Genomic DNA, 17,074 nt, shown 5'->3' on the forward strand with positions numbered 1-17,074 from the left:
TATCAAAAAATCAAATAATCCAATTAAAAATGGTATACAGATCTAAACAGAATTCTCAGTAGAAGAAACTCAAATAGTTGAGAAAAATTAGTAATGTTCAATATCCTTGGCCATAAGGGAAATGCAACTCCAAACTGCTTTGAGATTTCATGTTATACCTGTCAAAATGACTAAGACATCAACACGAAAGACAGCATATGCTTGCAAGGATGTGGAATAAGGAATTCAGTATTCATATTGCCGGTGGTCATGCAAACTTGTACAGCCACTATGGAAATCAGTGTGACATTTTTTTCAGAAGGTTGGGAATCTACCTCAATCCAATTATACCACTCTTGGGCATATACCCTAAGGATATTCTATCCTTATGTATGGACCAGCAAATCTTCACTTGCTCACACGTGTTCACTGTAGTTTTATTCATAACAACCAGGCATTCCTAAACAGCCTAGATATTTCTAAACAGAAGAGTGGGTAAATAAATTGTGGAACACTTACACAATGGAGTATTACTCATCTGTTAAGAAGTGACATCATGAAATTTGCAGGCAAATGGATGGAAGTAGGAAAAATCATTCTAGTGAGATAACCCCGACCCAGTATGATAAATATGGTATGTATTCGATTACAAATGCATATTAGCTATTAAGTAAATGATAACCAAGTTTTTACAACCAAATGCATAATATCTGTGTACTTTATTTGAGGTTGACATTGGGTAGCCTCATCACTTTGATATCTGGGAATGGCCAAAATTCAGGTGGCATCATGAGTGCCAGTGGGGATGAATATATGGGAAATACATTCACATTACAAGATAAAGATTTTTGAGTCATATGACATTCATATGACCTAGAAAGTTTCATTAGTCAGTGTCTGAGTTAGTGTTTCTATTGCTGTGAAGAGACACCATGACCATGCCATCTCTTATAAAGGAAAAACATTTAATTGGGGTGGCTTACATTTTCAGAGCTTTAGTCCATTATCATCATGGTGGTAGGCAGGCAGACATGGTGCTAGAGAAAGAGCCCAGTGTCCTACATCTTGATGTGTAGGCAACAGGAAGGGGTCTTTATCACTGGGCATGGCTTGGTTATATATGAGACCTCAAAGTCTGCCTCCAAAGTGACACATTTCCTCCAACAAGACCACACCTACTCCAACAGGCCACATCTCCTATTAATGCTAATCTTTTTGGGGGACATTTTCTTTCAAACTACCACATTCCACTCCTTGGTCCTCAAGGGCTTGTGTTGTTTATTATGCAGCACAATGTTATTCATTAAGCAGCATTGTTTACCATGTGAGAAAACCTATGAAGCACAACAAAACCCACTATAAGTGTTTATTAACAGAAGGGAATAGAAGGGGGTGCTTGGGCCTATTGAAAGATTATGCAGGAAGAGGGGTAGGGGTATGTGGGACCCACTTTTTTTGATTCTGCCGCACATGTGCATATGGGCTTACATAGCTATGCCATACATGCACATAGATTATATGATATGCAATGCACAGATTACACAGGATATAAGGCCCTGGGATGATTAATTGTCTTGGGAGTACATGTTCGGTCATGGGGGAGTGGCTAGAAATTCTATCATTCCAGACTCTTTGTTCTAGTAAAAATGATTGGTGAACAGGAATAGGGGTGCCATGTCTCCCAAAACTCCTTCCTGCTGACTCAGTTGGCATTGGTTAACTCTTGGGGGTAGGAAAGGGGAATGTTGAGGTAGCCAGACTTCCTAAGGTAGTGGGTTGTCCTCTGCTGCATTAGGAATCACCCATCCTCTTTTGCTGCTCAGGGCTCTGTGGCTGTTTGGGTCTGACAATGTGCTGGCAAGGCGGGAGAGGAAGTTTAGAAAAAGTTTTATGTTGGGGGGTTCCCCAAAGTGAGGAAGTGTGGTCCCAGGACCATGAAAGTTTGAATTACACTTGTCTGGAGTGGATCTGACCTGTCCAGGTGGACTCAAGCTGGCTCTGGAGCTCTGGAGAATTTTTAAACATGTTAAGAAACAGCCACAGGGAACTGGCAAGGGAAAGGAAATGTCAGAGCTAGTGGGCTGGGTGACTAGGAAGAGGAGAAAAGGTGTTGCTGATGAGTCTGGATTGAGGCAAATGGGGGGAGCAAATGAAATAAAAGCTCCTACCTTAGCTATAAATTGTCTTCCCATTAGGGGTACAGGACAGGTTGGCACAACTAAAAATGTGTGGGTGAGAGGGATACCCCTGAAAATAAAATTAAGTATATTTTCAGGGGTCTGGTGAAGTGGGTAAGGCTGTCACCCTACCCCAACAATAGGGAAACAGGAGAGGTGGGATCCCAAAACTCCCTCAGGACTGAGTAAGTGGCTCACCTCAATACTGTAATGGCTATCCTGGGTTCCCTGTGAAAGATGGCTGTGGTCAGGCTGGGAATAGGGCACCTTCAATCCTTCTCCAACACCAAGTCTAACAGATCAGCTGGAGGATGGTCTTCATTTGATGTCCCCATACCACAAGGTTCATGGGGCCAGTCAGCTGACCAGTGTCCCTCTTGGTAGTATTTTAGATAAGGCCTTGTTGGTGGCCCACGTTGGGCACAGCTTGCAAGAACACAGTTGCCCCCTCAACCACATTTAAAACAGGGACCTGGAGGCTTTCAGGATGCCGGTGGGATAATGTGTGCCAGCATTTAGCAGTTCTGTTTATGGGCTTTCTCATCTCTCCCATGGTACACCATAAATGCCATCACTAGGATCTAGCTTTGAGGTCAGAGGCACTCTCTCCAGATGCTTAAGTTTATCCCTGATGTCGGGGAAGTTCTGCTAAACAAAGTGGGTCATAAGGAGCTGTCTGCCCTTTGGGCTCTCAGGATCTCCTTATATTGAATTATGTTTTTTAGCTTTTCATAGTTTACTGGTTTGAGGGTAGCTTTATGAAAGCCTGCCAGGAGGCAGGTTATAAATTTATCCTTAGCTAGAGAGCCACCCGGAATATTATTATCCCAATGTAGGTCCTGATTGGGAACCACCTCAAACCCAGGTGGATGAGGAACTCTAGTTTGATGAACATCATCTGCATGTATCCCAGCCTGCTCCCAAACTCATCTGCACTCCTCAGGCAGTAGGTTATTAGAAAATGTCAGAGCATGTCAGCAGAAAAAAAGGAATCAAGAAAGGAAGGTTTGGAGCTTAGATAAAAGAAAGCTTGGATATAAGCTGGGAGAAGTTAGAAAATTCTTGTAAAATATTGGGGTCCAATGAGCTAGTAGGTGGCCAATTTTTTGTTATCTAAGGGGTATCTGGGCCATTTCTCAGAGGAGGAGTAGAACTGATAGGAGAAAGCCTTATTTCCCATGGCTGCAGCAGAGAGGAAAAAATAAAATAATTAAAAAAAATGTGATCCAAGTCTACAATCTCAGACATCCCAAGGTCAAGTGAGGATCAATGATTGGCACTAACCACCAGCTTGACTAAGCACTAGCTTTGTCAAGATATAAGAGTGAGAGCTATGGCATGAGGACCCCCCCCAGGGGTCTGACAGCATTCAATGCTTCATCAAGCAAGAGGATGAAGCAGGGCATATGCTGCCAAAGGATGAAGCCAGAGGATGGGGGTCTGACAGTGAGAACAATATCTCAGACTGCAGTCATGATAATTATTTGATGAAATATGATATTTTATTTGTATGTTAATAAAGTTTGCCTGGAAATCAAAGGTCATAGCTATAAACAGAAGTCAGGTGGTGGTAGCACATGCCCTTAATCCAATCACATGGCAAGCAGAGTCTCTGTGTTCAAGGAAACAGCCAAGCATGGTGACAAGAGCCTTTAATCCCAGTACCAACCATAGAGACCTGGAGGTCTGTATAGATCTAGGCAGTGATAAGGAAGTCATGTGGCTGGGCTTAGAGCCAATGAGAAGGCAGAATAGGAAGGCAATAAAGACACAGGTCAGGCAGGAAGAAACTCTCTCTGTGGAAGCTACTGAGTAGTGGTAAGCTAAGACTAGTCATGGCTATTCCCTCTGATCTCTTTGGCTATTACCTCTGTATTTGGCTCTGTGTTTCTTATTTAATAAGACTGTTTAGAAATTTGTATACACTTTTTCACAAATTTCCAATTTAGCTCGGTGCAATCTTGCCATAAGGTCACCACTCCCTTTATTCCATGCTCCTACTAGTATGGCCCATTAAGCAGCACTTAAAGTGTCCAACTGCTTTTCTAATCCACAGTCCCAGGGTTCATATTCCTTCACACAAAAGCATGGTCAGGCCTATAGCAATAATACCTCACTCCTGATACATTCTTCTGTCTTAGTTAGGGTTTCTATTTTTGTAAAGAGACACTATGACCATGGCAACTCATAAAGGAAAAATATTTAACTTGAGTGTCTTATATTTTCTAGGTTTAGTCCATTCTCACCGTGGTACAACATGGTAGTACTCAGGTAGATACAGTACTGGCAAAGTAGCTGAGTGTCCTACATCTTGACTTGTGGGCAACAGCAAGTGGTTCATGTCACTGGGCATGGCTTGAGCATAGATGAGACATCAAAGTCCACCTCTACAGTGACATACTTCCTCCAACAATACCAAACCTACTCCAGCAAAGTCACACCTTCCATTAATGCTACTCCCTTTGGGGGACATTTTCTTTCAAACCACTACAGTCAGTGTCTTAGTTGGGGTTTCCATTGCTTTAATGAAACTTCATAACCAAAAAAGTAAGTTGGGAGGAAAGATTTTAAATAAAACATACACTTCTATAGCACGATTTATTATCAAATGAAGTTAGGACAAGAGACAAAACTCAAACAAGGTAAGAACCTGAAGATAGAAGCTGATTTAGAGGCCATGGAAGGGTGCTGTTTATTGGCTTGCTCCTCCTTGCTTTCTGATCCTGCTTAGTTATAGAACCCAGGATCACCATCCCAAGAATGGCACAAACAACAATGAGGTAGACTTTCCCCCATCAATCACTATATAAGATAATGTTTTACAGATATACCTTCAGCCTGATATTATGGAGACAGTTTCTTAATTAAGAATGGATGACGTTTTCTGGCTTCGAGCTGACAAAAAAGTTATCTAGTCAGTCAGGCTTGCTCCTTTCCCAACAAAATGCTCTATGAGATACCATTCACTCTACCAGAACAAGGTCTTAATTCCAAGCCCGGAAACTATATAAAGAATCCAGAAATAATGGAATACTTAAAATCACAGAGTTGTGGAATCAGAGACAGGCTAATTCCTAAGGCTCACTCACCAGCCAGCCTAACTAATTGGAATGTTCCTCACAAATGAGAGACAATGGCTCAATGTTGTGGGATGGTCTGTATGTCAAATTGTTCTGATTTGTCAATAAATAAAACACTGATTGGCCACTGGCTAGGCAGGAAGTAGGTGGCCAGGCAGGAAGTAGGTGGGACAAGGAGAGAGGAGAATTCTGGGAAGTGGAAGGCTGAGGCAGAGAGACAGTGCCAGCCGCCGCCATGACAAGCTGAATGTTAAGACATGGGTAAGCCACAAGCCACGTGGCAAGGTATAGATTTATGAAAATGGATTAATTTAAGATATAAGAACAGTCAGCAAGAAGCCTGCCATGTTATACAGTTTGTATGCAATATAAGTCTCTGTGTTTACTTGGTTGGGTCTGAGCGGCTGTGGGACTGGTGGGTGGCAAAGATTTATCTTGACTGTTGGCAAGGCAGGAAAACTCTAGCTACAAATGGCACCCAACATGGGGCAAGTGTTTCCACCTAAAACCTGAGAAAAGATTCTAAAATAGAACTAAAAACAGCTTCCTAATTGTTTCTCTCAAATGAACAACAGCTGCCAGTTTGAGTTCCTGGCGGGTTCCTGGCGTGTGTGCTTGACCTACAGTATGGCAGGAATGAGGCCTCTGCAAGTGGCACATTAAGCTGTGTGGTGGATTTAGCCTTTGCTAGTACAAAACAAAAAGAGGTTTCTCGGCTATACGCTGCTTTGATAAAAAGCATAGACCACTATTTCTGAGAATTGATGGCTCCCAAAGCTGGCGGAAAACGTACCACCGCCATGTTGGGAAGCTAAAGTGGGCAGAGTCAACAGGCTTAAAAGGCTGCAGTTTAAAGCAATAAGCTCAAGGTAATATAAAAAATAAGCCATGTAAAGATGGCTAGCACACAGAGAATCTGGATTATGTTCTCTTTGATATTCGTAACTGAAGAAAAACAGTTAATTGCAAAAGCTGTTGAGTTATGCTAAAATGTATATTTTAAAGGTACCTTGACTTCAAAATTTGGCTATAAGGATATGTTGCTTTGGAAAGGAGGCTCTGTTTTTGTTTCTACAGAAAGCCAGAGGCTATGGATTTGTTCCAGATTAAGATACATCAGGTTTGACCAGGCAAGACCACCTGAAAGGTCTCCGATGACACCATGGCCCAGATGATCCAACATCCAGAATCATTTCAAGGCAACTGGCTCAGACAATACAGCCTCATGGACTATTCCATGATCCTAAAATTTTCTTTGTGTCCCCATAGATACAGCGTCCCCCTCCAACAGAAAATAGTAAGAGAAGCTACGCCCAAATTCCCAAATATACCAAGCTGGCTTTGGAGATGTGTAAAAGTTAAAAACTTCCTTTTTAAAAAAAGAAAAGGGGAAGTGCTGTGGGATGGTCTGTATGTCAAATTGTTCTGATTGGTCAATAAATAAAACACTGATTGGCCAGTGGCCAGGCAGGAAGTAGGTGGCCAGGCAGGAAGTAGGTGGGACAAGGAGAGAGGAGAATTCTGGGAAGCAGAAGGCTGAGGCAGAGAGACACTGCCAGCCGCCACCATGACAAGCTGAATGTGAAGACACAGGTAAGCCACAAGCCATGTGGCAAGGTATAGATTTATGAAAATGAATTAGTTTAAGATATAAGAACAGTCAGCAAGAAGCCTGCCACGGCCATACAGTTTGTATGCAATATAAGTCTCTGTGTTTACTTGGTTGGGTCTGAGCGGCTGTGGGACTGGTGGGTGGCAAAGATTTGTCTTGACTATGGGCAAGGCAGGAAAACTCTAGCTACAGCTCAACAAAACTAGAAGAATGACTCCTGAGATACAACACAGAATGTTGACTTCTTCTCTTCATGAACATAAGCACACACTGAATATGCAAGGCTGTAGATGTTAGTGCTTATGTGCAGGCACACACACACACACACACACACACAAACACACACACACACACACACACACACACACACACCTCTTGAATTCCTTTCATAGATTTGATTTACTAATGTGTTTCAGATGGTTGAGCCCATGCCTGGCATATACAAGGTGCTGGGCTATGTGCCAATGCTTCAAGAAAAAGGCACAATGCCAAATGACTGAATCTTGGCACTTTGTAGATGGATGCAGGATATCAAATTAAGGGCATAGCTAACTAACACACACTCAAAGAGAACCTAAGCTTCTGAGATATATTCTTTCTCTTGCTCTGTGTGTATTTGTGTGTGTGTGTGTATGTATGTATATGTATGTGTATACACATACATAAATATTTAATATATGTTGAATACATATACATATATAGTATATTCTAGAGATTTATATGTCCATAATTTTTTTTAATTTACACTTTAACATTGGAAATCATTTATTTAAATTTATTTTAATACTAATAGTAACAGCAATGAGCTAATTTAGTGTGAGCTCAAGAGATGTATTGTCCAAGAGCTAAAAATATGAGAATGGTTTTCACCATGTGTATGGAGACTCAGCTTAGGAAACAAAATGAAAACCTAAATCAGCAATTGTTATAGAATGAATTTTACCAAACCATGAACTAAACAAGTAAGAATGATAAGTACTGAGTAACCCTCCCTCAGCATTTGTTTATCCCCGAGAAGAGTATTAGGAATTCCTCTCCTTGTGCATCATTGGCAGAATCTACACAGTTTTGAGAGAATAAAACTATGAGCAAGTACTTGTTTTTAAGTTTGAATTTGACATAAATCTATATCCATCACTATATTCTGTTCTGAGTAAGGTATTGTTTTGTGTTTCAAAATGTGGATCCAAAGAATCATAACACAATTGAACCAGAATTATTTTTCCTCATTAGTACTCATAATTAAAGGGACTGATCAAGAGTAAAAATCATTGTTTGGAGAGTAAAAGACATCAAAAATCAAACCCTGTTAGGAGGAAGAAAGATGATGGAGCACAAAAATGGAGAGGGAAGCCCCATTAAAGTCCCTGTGCTTCTGTTACCCATGTGGTCATATGTAATATATAAGCATGTTTCAGATTGTTGTTTACACCCTAAGCATAATCCCTCATGAAATCTTCCTTCCAAATATTGATGAAAATTTATGCCACATACATTTTGAGGGAAAATTGTACTCTTTTACTTTGAACTGGCATGAAATATTAAGAAAAGAACAAATGGATTTTTCAGTATTGTTTCCATATTATATGTTTAATTGGCATTTCATCTTTATTGATATAACAAGAGAAATTCATTTTTTTTCTGAAAAATACATTTATTTCAGAAACCACATGGCTGGCTGAGATTAATAAGACTCAACTAAGAGGTTGATATGTAATATGTGGCACAACTTTTTGGTTTTTGGTTCTCTGGCTACCTTGTTACTTTAGGAACTGGGGAAATCGGGTCCCTCCATTTTCATATGCTGCTAGTATGGAGTTGCTTAAGTGTTCTCATTCTTGATACTTGAATAAAAATATCTTCCCCAATCAATTCCTGTACCAAATCAGTACAAAAGAGTATCTCACCTGTCAGTAGAGGAACACACACAATTGATTTCATCAAATTACATATCTCAATAAATTAAAGATGATACTTACACTATGTAGTTGCTACTGATAATCCCACACTGAATGCTGGCATCCTATCACACAAAAACATCTACAGCTGAGGTTCTTTAAGTCTTTCCTATGTGCCTATCTTGAGCCCTGGTTATTTCCAGGAATCACTGAAATTTATAAAATGTTTTTCATTGTGCTTAGTGTAGAGTGAATGACGAATAAATAGATACATAAATTCCCTTTCAATTGTTCTAAAATTACTACAACATAAGGAAGCACAAATTTCAACTCATTCATATACACTTGAAAATAATGGGTTGCCAGCTATGAACTGATACTTAAAATAAAATGAGCACATCATTTCTGACCCTTTTAAGATTTTTTGCGAGTAACAGACATGACTTGTTCTGTACAAAGAAAAACCCAGAATGATTTTTATTAAAAACATTTTGGCTTCTTTATTGATATGGTGATGCTAATCGTCTTGAAGACACTGCCTGACAAACTTCCAGTGATTGTATGGCTTGGACTGACCCTTCACTGCCCATGGTGGAATTTGCCACACAATTCTTGCCTGTGTCTTTTGCATGTTTAAAGTTTGAATTTCTTCCTTTTATGTTTAATGTTTGAATTACTTGTTGTTAAAGTTTGGTGTTTGAATTCCTTGTTAAGGGCCCTAACCTGAAGGCTAGAACTGGGATAATGTAACAATTCCTATAGAAGCTGATGTTAATAAGAATAAAACTTGCTATTATGAATAACGCTGATATGAGCATAGTTGAGCATGTGTCCTTGTGGTAAGATTGAGCATTCCTTGGGTATATGCCCAAAAATGGTAAAACTGGGTCTTGAGGAAGACTTATTCCCAATTTTCTGAGAAACTGCCATATTGATTTCCAAAGTGGCTGTACAAGTTTGCATTCCCATCAACAGTGGAGGATTGTTACCCTTTCTCCACATCCTTTCCAACATAAGCTGTCTTCAGTATTTTTTTATCTTAGCCATTCTGACAGGTATAAGATAGTATTTCAGAGTTGTTTTGATTTGCATTTCCCTGGTGACTAAGGATGTTGAGCAGCTGCTTAATTGCCTTTGAGCCATTTGAGATTCTTCTGCTGAGAATTCTCTGTTAAGCTCTATATCCCATTTTTTAATTGGATTGTTCAGTATTTTGATGTCTAGCTCTTTGAGTTCTTTATATATTTTGGAGATCAGCCCGCTGTCAGATGTGGAGTTGGAGAAGATCTTTTCCCATTCTGTAGGCTGTCGTTTGATCTTATTGAACTTGTCCGTTGCTCTACAATAGTTTCTCAGTTTCAGGAGGTCCCATTTATTAATTGTAGCTCTCAGTGTCTGTGCTACTGGTGGTATATTTAGGAAGCGGTCTCCTGTACCAATGTGTTCAAGACTACTTCCTACTTTCTCTTCTATCAAGTTCAGTGTAACTGGATTTATGTTGAGGTCTTTGATCCACTTGGACTTGAGTTTTGTGCATGGCGACAGATATGGATCTATTTGCAATCTTCTGCATGTTAGCATCCAGTTATGCCAGCACCATTTGTTGAAGATGCTTTATTTTTTCCATGGTACAGTTTTGGCTTCTTTGTTGAAAATCATATGTTCATAGGTGTGTGGATTAATGTCAGGGTCTTCAATTTGATTCCATTGGTCCACATGTCAGTTTTTATGCCAGTACTCATCTGTTTTTATTACTATAGCTTTATAGTAGAGCTTGAGGTCAGGGATCATGATGCCTCCACAGTTTGCTTTATTATACAGGATAGTTTTAGCTATCCTAGCTCTGAGAATCCAATTGATGAGAGAGAGAAGAGATACTGCAGGCAAGGGATGTTGAGATCATGATGGGAGGATGTGCAGAGATGTCTGGCCATACTAGTGGACTGGTGGATGTAGAGCCCCCATGGGACTGGACTAGGCCCTCTGGATATAGAAGATGGTTGTTTGGCTCGAACTGTTTGGCAGGCACCCAGGCAGGGTGATCGGGATCTGTCCCTGGTCTATGGGCAGGCTTTTAGAATCTAGTGCTTGTGGTGTGAATCCTTGCACAGCCTTGGTGCAGTGGGAAGGGGCTTAGACCTGCCTAGACTCAGTGTGCTGGGCTCTGCTGACTCTCCATAGGAGACCTTGATTTGGGCGAAGTGGGGATGTATGGTGGATTAGGAAAGAGGGCTGGGGTGGGTGGAGGGAGGAGGGGGGATCTGTAGATAGTATGTGGAGTGAGTAGAAAATTTCTTAATAAAGAAAAATGAAAAAAAAGGAATAAAACTTATGGTAGTTCCCTAGGAGAATCAGCTATGCAAAAAAAAATGAGTCTTCTACAGAACCTTTTACTTAAGTACTATTAGTAAGCATGAGACATAGGATCTGGAAAAAATCATTAAAGAAGAAAAACTTAGGGAAATTTCAGAAGCTGCCAAACTATAACTGAATCATTAGATTTTCATGTTCTGCCTCAGAAACACAGAACTAGCATGGGCAGGAAAAGTTTTTGATTATAAAACTAATGACAAGCCTTGGTACCCTCCTGAATGCAAAGTAAGCAGTTTTAGGAATCTTAGGTTCTACTTTTTTCAGGGCCCTGCCTCAACTTGATGTGACAGACTTTGTTGACTCACCATGAGAGACCTTACTCTCTCTGAGGAATGCAGATGGGAGATGGGGTGGGAGAAAGTGGGAGGCAAATGGTAGGAGGGGAGGAATAGGGAACTGTGGTTGGTATGTAAAAAAAGCTTTTAAATTAAAAAAAAGAAAAAATGATTTTATCATAATGTTTTATGAACTAAAATATAGATTTTAGTTCTCATGAAATTTGCTGTTTATTCATTTGCTTCTTTTACTCTGATATGCTTACATAATTAAAGGAAACTTTAGGAAAAATATGTACCATTAGAAGGTCTTATAATCAATGATTAAAATCTATGAGGAAATTTCACATATAAATATAACCTGTAAGAGAGGCAGATTGTCAGAGTAGGTGAAACCATGCTGAGTTGTGCTTTTTCTCTGCCTATCTCTCATAAAACAAAACTCAAAGGTGTCCTGTGTCTTATTTCTCTATCTCCAATCTTACATTCTCCAGGTTCAGACCCTGCCTTCATCTGGAGCTCAACTCTAGCACTGATAATGTTCTATCTCTCTTTCCATGAGATATCACCATCAGTCTTTTCCACATTTTCTTCATGGCGCTTTTCATGTCTTTATTCCTAAAAGTGTAAATCACAGGATTGAGCAAGGGAGTTAGGATAGTATACAATATTGCCACCATTTTGTCAAAATAGAATGTAGATGGAGGCCATGCATATACAAATATACATGGAACAAAGCACAAAACCACAACTGCAATGTGGGATCCACAGGTGGAGAGAGCTTTCCGTCGTCCTTCAGAACTATGGGCTCTCAGAGAGAACAAGATGACGCTATAGGATACTAGCAAAATAGAGAAGATTATTATGCAGATAGACCCACTGTTGGCAACCACCAAAAAGCCAAAGATATGTGTGTCAGTGCAGGCAAGTTTTAGTAATGGGAACAAGTCACACATGAAATGATCAATGACATTGGGTCCACAGAAGGGTAACTGCAAAGTGAAGATAATTTGTATGATAGAATGCAAGAATCCCCCTGCCCATGCCACCCCCACCAGAGTGCCACAGACCCTCCTGCTCATAATGGAAGAGTAATGCAAGGGCTTACAAATGGCTACATAACGGTCATAGGCCATGGCTGTCAAGACAATCACTTCTACTGCTCCAAGAAAGTGTTCAGCAAAGAGCTGCGTCATGCATCCTTCAAAGGAGATGGTTTTCTTCTCATAGAGGGAGTCCACAACCATTTTTGGTATGATGACAGAAGAGAAGCATGTATCCAGCAGTGACAAGAATGCCAAGAAGAAGTACATGGGGCAGTCTATCAGTGCTGGGCTACAGACAATGGTCACCACAATTATCATGTTGCCACCAACAGTTGCAATGTAGACAAACAAAAATACAATAAAAACTATTTTCTGGACTTTAGGGTTCTGCGAAAGTCCAAGGAATATAAACTCTGTTACAAAACTCTGGTTTTGCATAATTTCAAGAAGAATGAAGAAGTAAATCTGCAAATATTAAGAAAAATTGCCTCAGTTAAGTATATATTATCTTCAAAAAGTTGGGGTAGTAGCAAATAATTTTTTTCCTGGAATTCAGAATAGAAAAAACCAAGTGCATTGTTCAACACATGTACATACAATCAACACTAGGTAAATTGAACAGGATACATATGTATATATGCATATAATAGACAGATGATAGGTAGGTAGGTAGGTAGGTAGATAGATATAGATATAGATAGATAGATGATAGATAGATAGATAGATAGATAGATAGATAGATAGATAGATAGATATACAGACAGACGGATGGAGAGATGGACAGATACATAGATAGATGATAGATAGATAGATAGATAGATAGATAGATAGATAGATAGATAGATTGATAGATATACAGACAGACGGACAGATGGGCAGATACATAGATAGATAGATGATAGATAGATAGATAGATAGATAGATAGATAGATAGATAGGCATATATATGTATATATTTACATGTATATTAATAATCAGTAAGGAAAAGACCATGAATCTTAAGGGAAGACTGCAGTAGGAATCTGAAAGGGAAGGAGAAATGTTAGGGTAGAAATAACATAGACAAGGTATACATGTATGAATTTGTTTTTAACAAAAGAAAAAAGTCATTTCCTGGATGCAGTATTCAGAGATCATGTAGAATTAAAGTGCTGGCTATTTTCATTATGCAAAGCATTCACATGTGGTTTGTCCTTGAAATGCTGACATTTATGATTCTCTAGTGGATTCTTGAATTCGAGTATCAAAAAGCATTGTGAGATTTTTACATGTTATGCCCATAGAGAAAAGACTATGTATTAATCATGTCTGCTATCTACTTGGAATGATTCAGAGATGAATATTCTGTCATGTCTGATCAGAACATTCATCTACCAACAGAAGAATGGGCAAAATACAGTTTACAATGCTATTGGAAATCATCATCACATTTTAAATTATCTTGAACATCCTGAGGATAATTAGAATCTCAAATGGACTAATTTTTTTCTTAAGCATAAAGACCTACCAGAAATTTTGTCACTAATTATAATGCGCATGTTCAAAGTATAGAGATTTTTCTTTTAATTCATTATTTTAAACTGTGCCCAGAGTGTGAAATAATAATGTCTTTTGTCATGGTAATTGAGATATCACAAATTAAGTAACTGCTTAGAACTTAGGTAACAAGGAGTGGTAGGATTATTACTACTATTTTTATTTATAATTAATTGTAATTTTATATATCAGCCACGGATTCCCCTGTCCTCCCTCCCAATCTACTCCCCATTCCCACCTCCTCCAAAGCAAAGTCTCCCCTGCAGATAGCAGCATTGTTTGTAATAGCCAGAACCTGGAAACAACCTAGATGCCCTTCAACTGAAGAATGGATAAATAAAATGTGGTATATATACACAATGGACTACTATTCAGCAGAGAAAAACAATGACATCATGAGGTTTGCATGCAAATGGATGGAACTAGAAAATATCATCCTGAGTGAGGTAACCCAGACTCAGAAAGACAAACAAGGTATGTACTCACTCATAAGTGGATACTAGATGTCAAGCAAAAGATAACCAGACTGCAACTCACAACTCCAGAGGGGCTACCTAGTAAAGAATACCCTAAGAAAGACAAAGGGATCACCCAATGACAGAGAAATGGATGGGATCTACATGAGCAAACTGTACATGGGGTGGGTAATGGAGGGCAAGGGTCGGGGGGAATGGGAGCTTAGGGGAGCAGGAAGTCCCAGCTGGATCATGAACAGAGTAGGAGAACAAAGGAAGAGATACCATAATAAATGAAGACCCCATGGGAATAGGAAGAAGCAAAGTGCTAGAGAGGTCCCCAGAAATCCACGAAGATGCCTCTACAATAGAGTACTGGCAATGGTTAAGAGAAAGCCTGAGCTGATCTACTTTGGTGATCAGATGGCTGAATACCCTAACTGTCATGATAGAACTCTCATCCAGTGACTGATGGAAGCAGATGCAGAGATCCATGGCCAGGGCCCAGGTGGAGCTCCAAGAGTCCAGTTGGCGAGAGAAAGGAGGGATTATATGAGCAAGAAATATTGGGACCATGATTGGAAAAAACACAGGGACAAATAGCCAAACTAGTGGAAACACATGAATTATTACTACTCTTTTTGTGGTGAAAATTTTAGTAGAAGGTGTTAAGTTCAAACTCACAAAAGATGCTTATTCTGGTATTTTAGTACAGATTTTCTATTTCTAAAGTGAAAAAATTCTCCTTGGGATAAACAGAGAAGAAAGGCAATTTATATTTTCAGACAGGAATTGCAGAGCAGTGGTGGTCTTTATACACTCTACTTCCAGGTAAAAAACTAAAATATCTTATTACTTTGTTTATGTGTGATTGACACATCTTGATCAAGCTAACAGAGAAAATGATGAAGAAAAGTCAATGTTTCAATCATCCACATATAGAAATTGGTGACAGACATAAGGAAGAGAAATTGTAAGTTGAAGAGTCTTGAAAATTTATAATTGCCAATTATTTAGTCAGTGTTGGCCTTGTTTATGCAAACAAAGTTTTTCAAGATATATGATTTGAAATTTAGAAGACTTTCTATAGCAGAGATATTTACAAATAGCTTACCTCCTCAACTGCAAGGTTTAAATAAAATGTGAACATGTGAAAACAGGACTCACATTAAATGTCCTTACCAATTCTAGTTATAAATCATCTCTAAAGTCAGATGCCTTATTCTTAGATAGCTTTCCCATGAGATCACCAGATAAATATATTCCAGCTCTTAAATTCATTTTCCACAGGCAGATACTGCTGCAACTGTATCTGAGTTCTCTTTTGTATAGATAACTGAAATACATAAGTAAAACACATTTTATGCCCACACATTTTCATATACACACATACATACATACATACATACACGTATGTATATACATATGTTTATATATGCATTTGTTAAAATGTCCGAATAGAGTAATACATATTTGTTACTAAATTATATACGTCTATATACATATACACATACTGAGAGCGAGAAACAAAGAGAGAGAGAGAGAGGATGAAAGATAAGCTGATTTCAAGGGATGGCAGAGTCGGTAGACCCGTTATTGCATGTTTATAGCACTACAGTACTAAGCAATGTACTTTTGCCTTAAAGTAACAACTCCCACGTGTTCTCGACCGCAATCTTCACCAGTGTGTGTAACACGAACTTCATCTCCACCCATGAGTTATACCTGAAGGAAGAATAGTAAATAATAAACTCTATAGGGTCATTAGATCAGATAATACTCATTTACGATAGTGTGAAAACATCAATATCTAAATTAGCAGTGGCCAGTTTAGCTTCAGACCAAAGATCAGAAAAAAACCTTATAGCAAGTAAAAATATCACAAGCATTATTCATCTTAATGCCACAATAAAACTCATTATTATTTACAATGAACACATACACAGACACAAACAAAAAACAAAATAAAACAACAATAACAAACCAACTTTAGACTCAGGCAAACATGCTCAGAGTCTAAACTCTAACTCCTCTGTTTGTTATGTATCACATTACTTCAAGGCCTTGAAATTTGACAAGCCTCAGATTTCAGGTCTGCAAATGGACATAATCATTAGAGCCACCACTAGTTGTCATGTGAGGAACACATAGATACCAACAGAGTCAGATGCTCCAGGAGAAGTGCCTGTGAATGCTTAGTCCTAGCTGTTGCATATAGACACACAGAAAACACATTTTTAATTCTACTTTTTGTTTTTGTAAACACACATTTTCTGTTCTAGTTGCCTGTTCCCAAATACCCGGCAACTGCTTCCCAAATTACGATACAGAGGCTTATATTAATTATAAATGCTCAGCCAATAGCTGAGGCTTATTACTAACTAGTTATTACACTTAAATTAACAAACAGTTCTTATCTATATTTAGCCACGTGGCTTGGTACCTTTTTCAGTACGGCAATTTCATCTTGCTTCTCTGCGTTTGCCAGCAACTCTCTCCTTCGACTCTGCCCTTCCTCTTCCCAGAATTCTACCAGTCTGGCTCTCGCACTCAGTCTCTTTCTGTCTAGCTATTGGCAAATACATTTTATTATTAACAATGAGCATAATCCACAGCAAAGCCTGATGTGTGCTTTCCTTCATA

General features: G+C 39.1%; 1 protein-coding gene across 1 annotated transcript; it reads right to left on the reverse strand.

Moving 5' to 3' along the window:
• Nucleotides 1–11,903: 11,903 nt before the first annotated feature.
• On the reverse strand, nt 11,904–12,878 carry LOC102925159 (olfactory receptor 4C15-like). Its single transcript, XM_006996961.3, has one exon. It carries the CDS (start codon nt 12,876–12,878, stop codon nt 11,904–11,906), a length of 975 nt encoding a protein of 324 aa, XP_006997023.2.
• Nucleotides 12,879–17,074: the final 4,196 nt, after the last annotated feature.

The sequence above is a fragment of the Peromyscus maniculatus genome, chromosome 4 (genome assembly GCF_049852395.1).
Source record: "Peromyscus maniculatus bairdii isolate BWxNUB_F1_BW_parent chromosome 4, HU_Pman_BW_mat_3.1, whole genome shotgun sequence".
Lineage (NCBI taxonomy): Eukaryota > Metazoa > Chordata > Mammalia > Rodentia > Cricetidae > Peromyscus > Peromyscus maniculatus.

Bases quoted from the DNA above. Each gene is read 5' to 3' on its own strand.
- LOC102925159 (XM_006996961.3), bottom strand. From the start codon at position 12,878: ATGCAAAACCAGAGTTTTGTAACAGAGTTTATATTCCTTGGACTTTCG.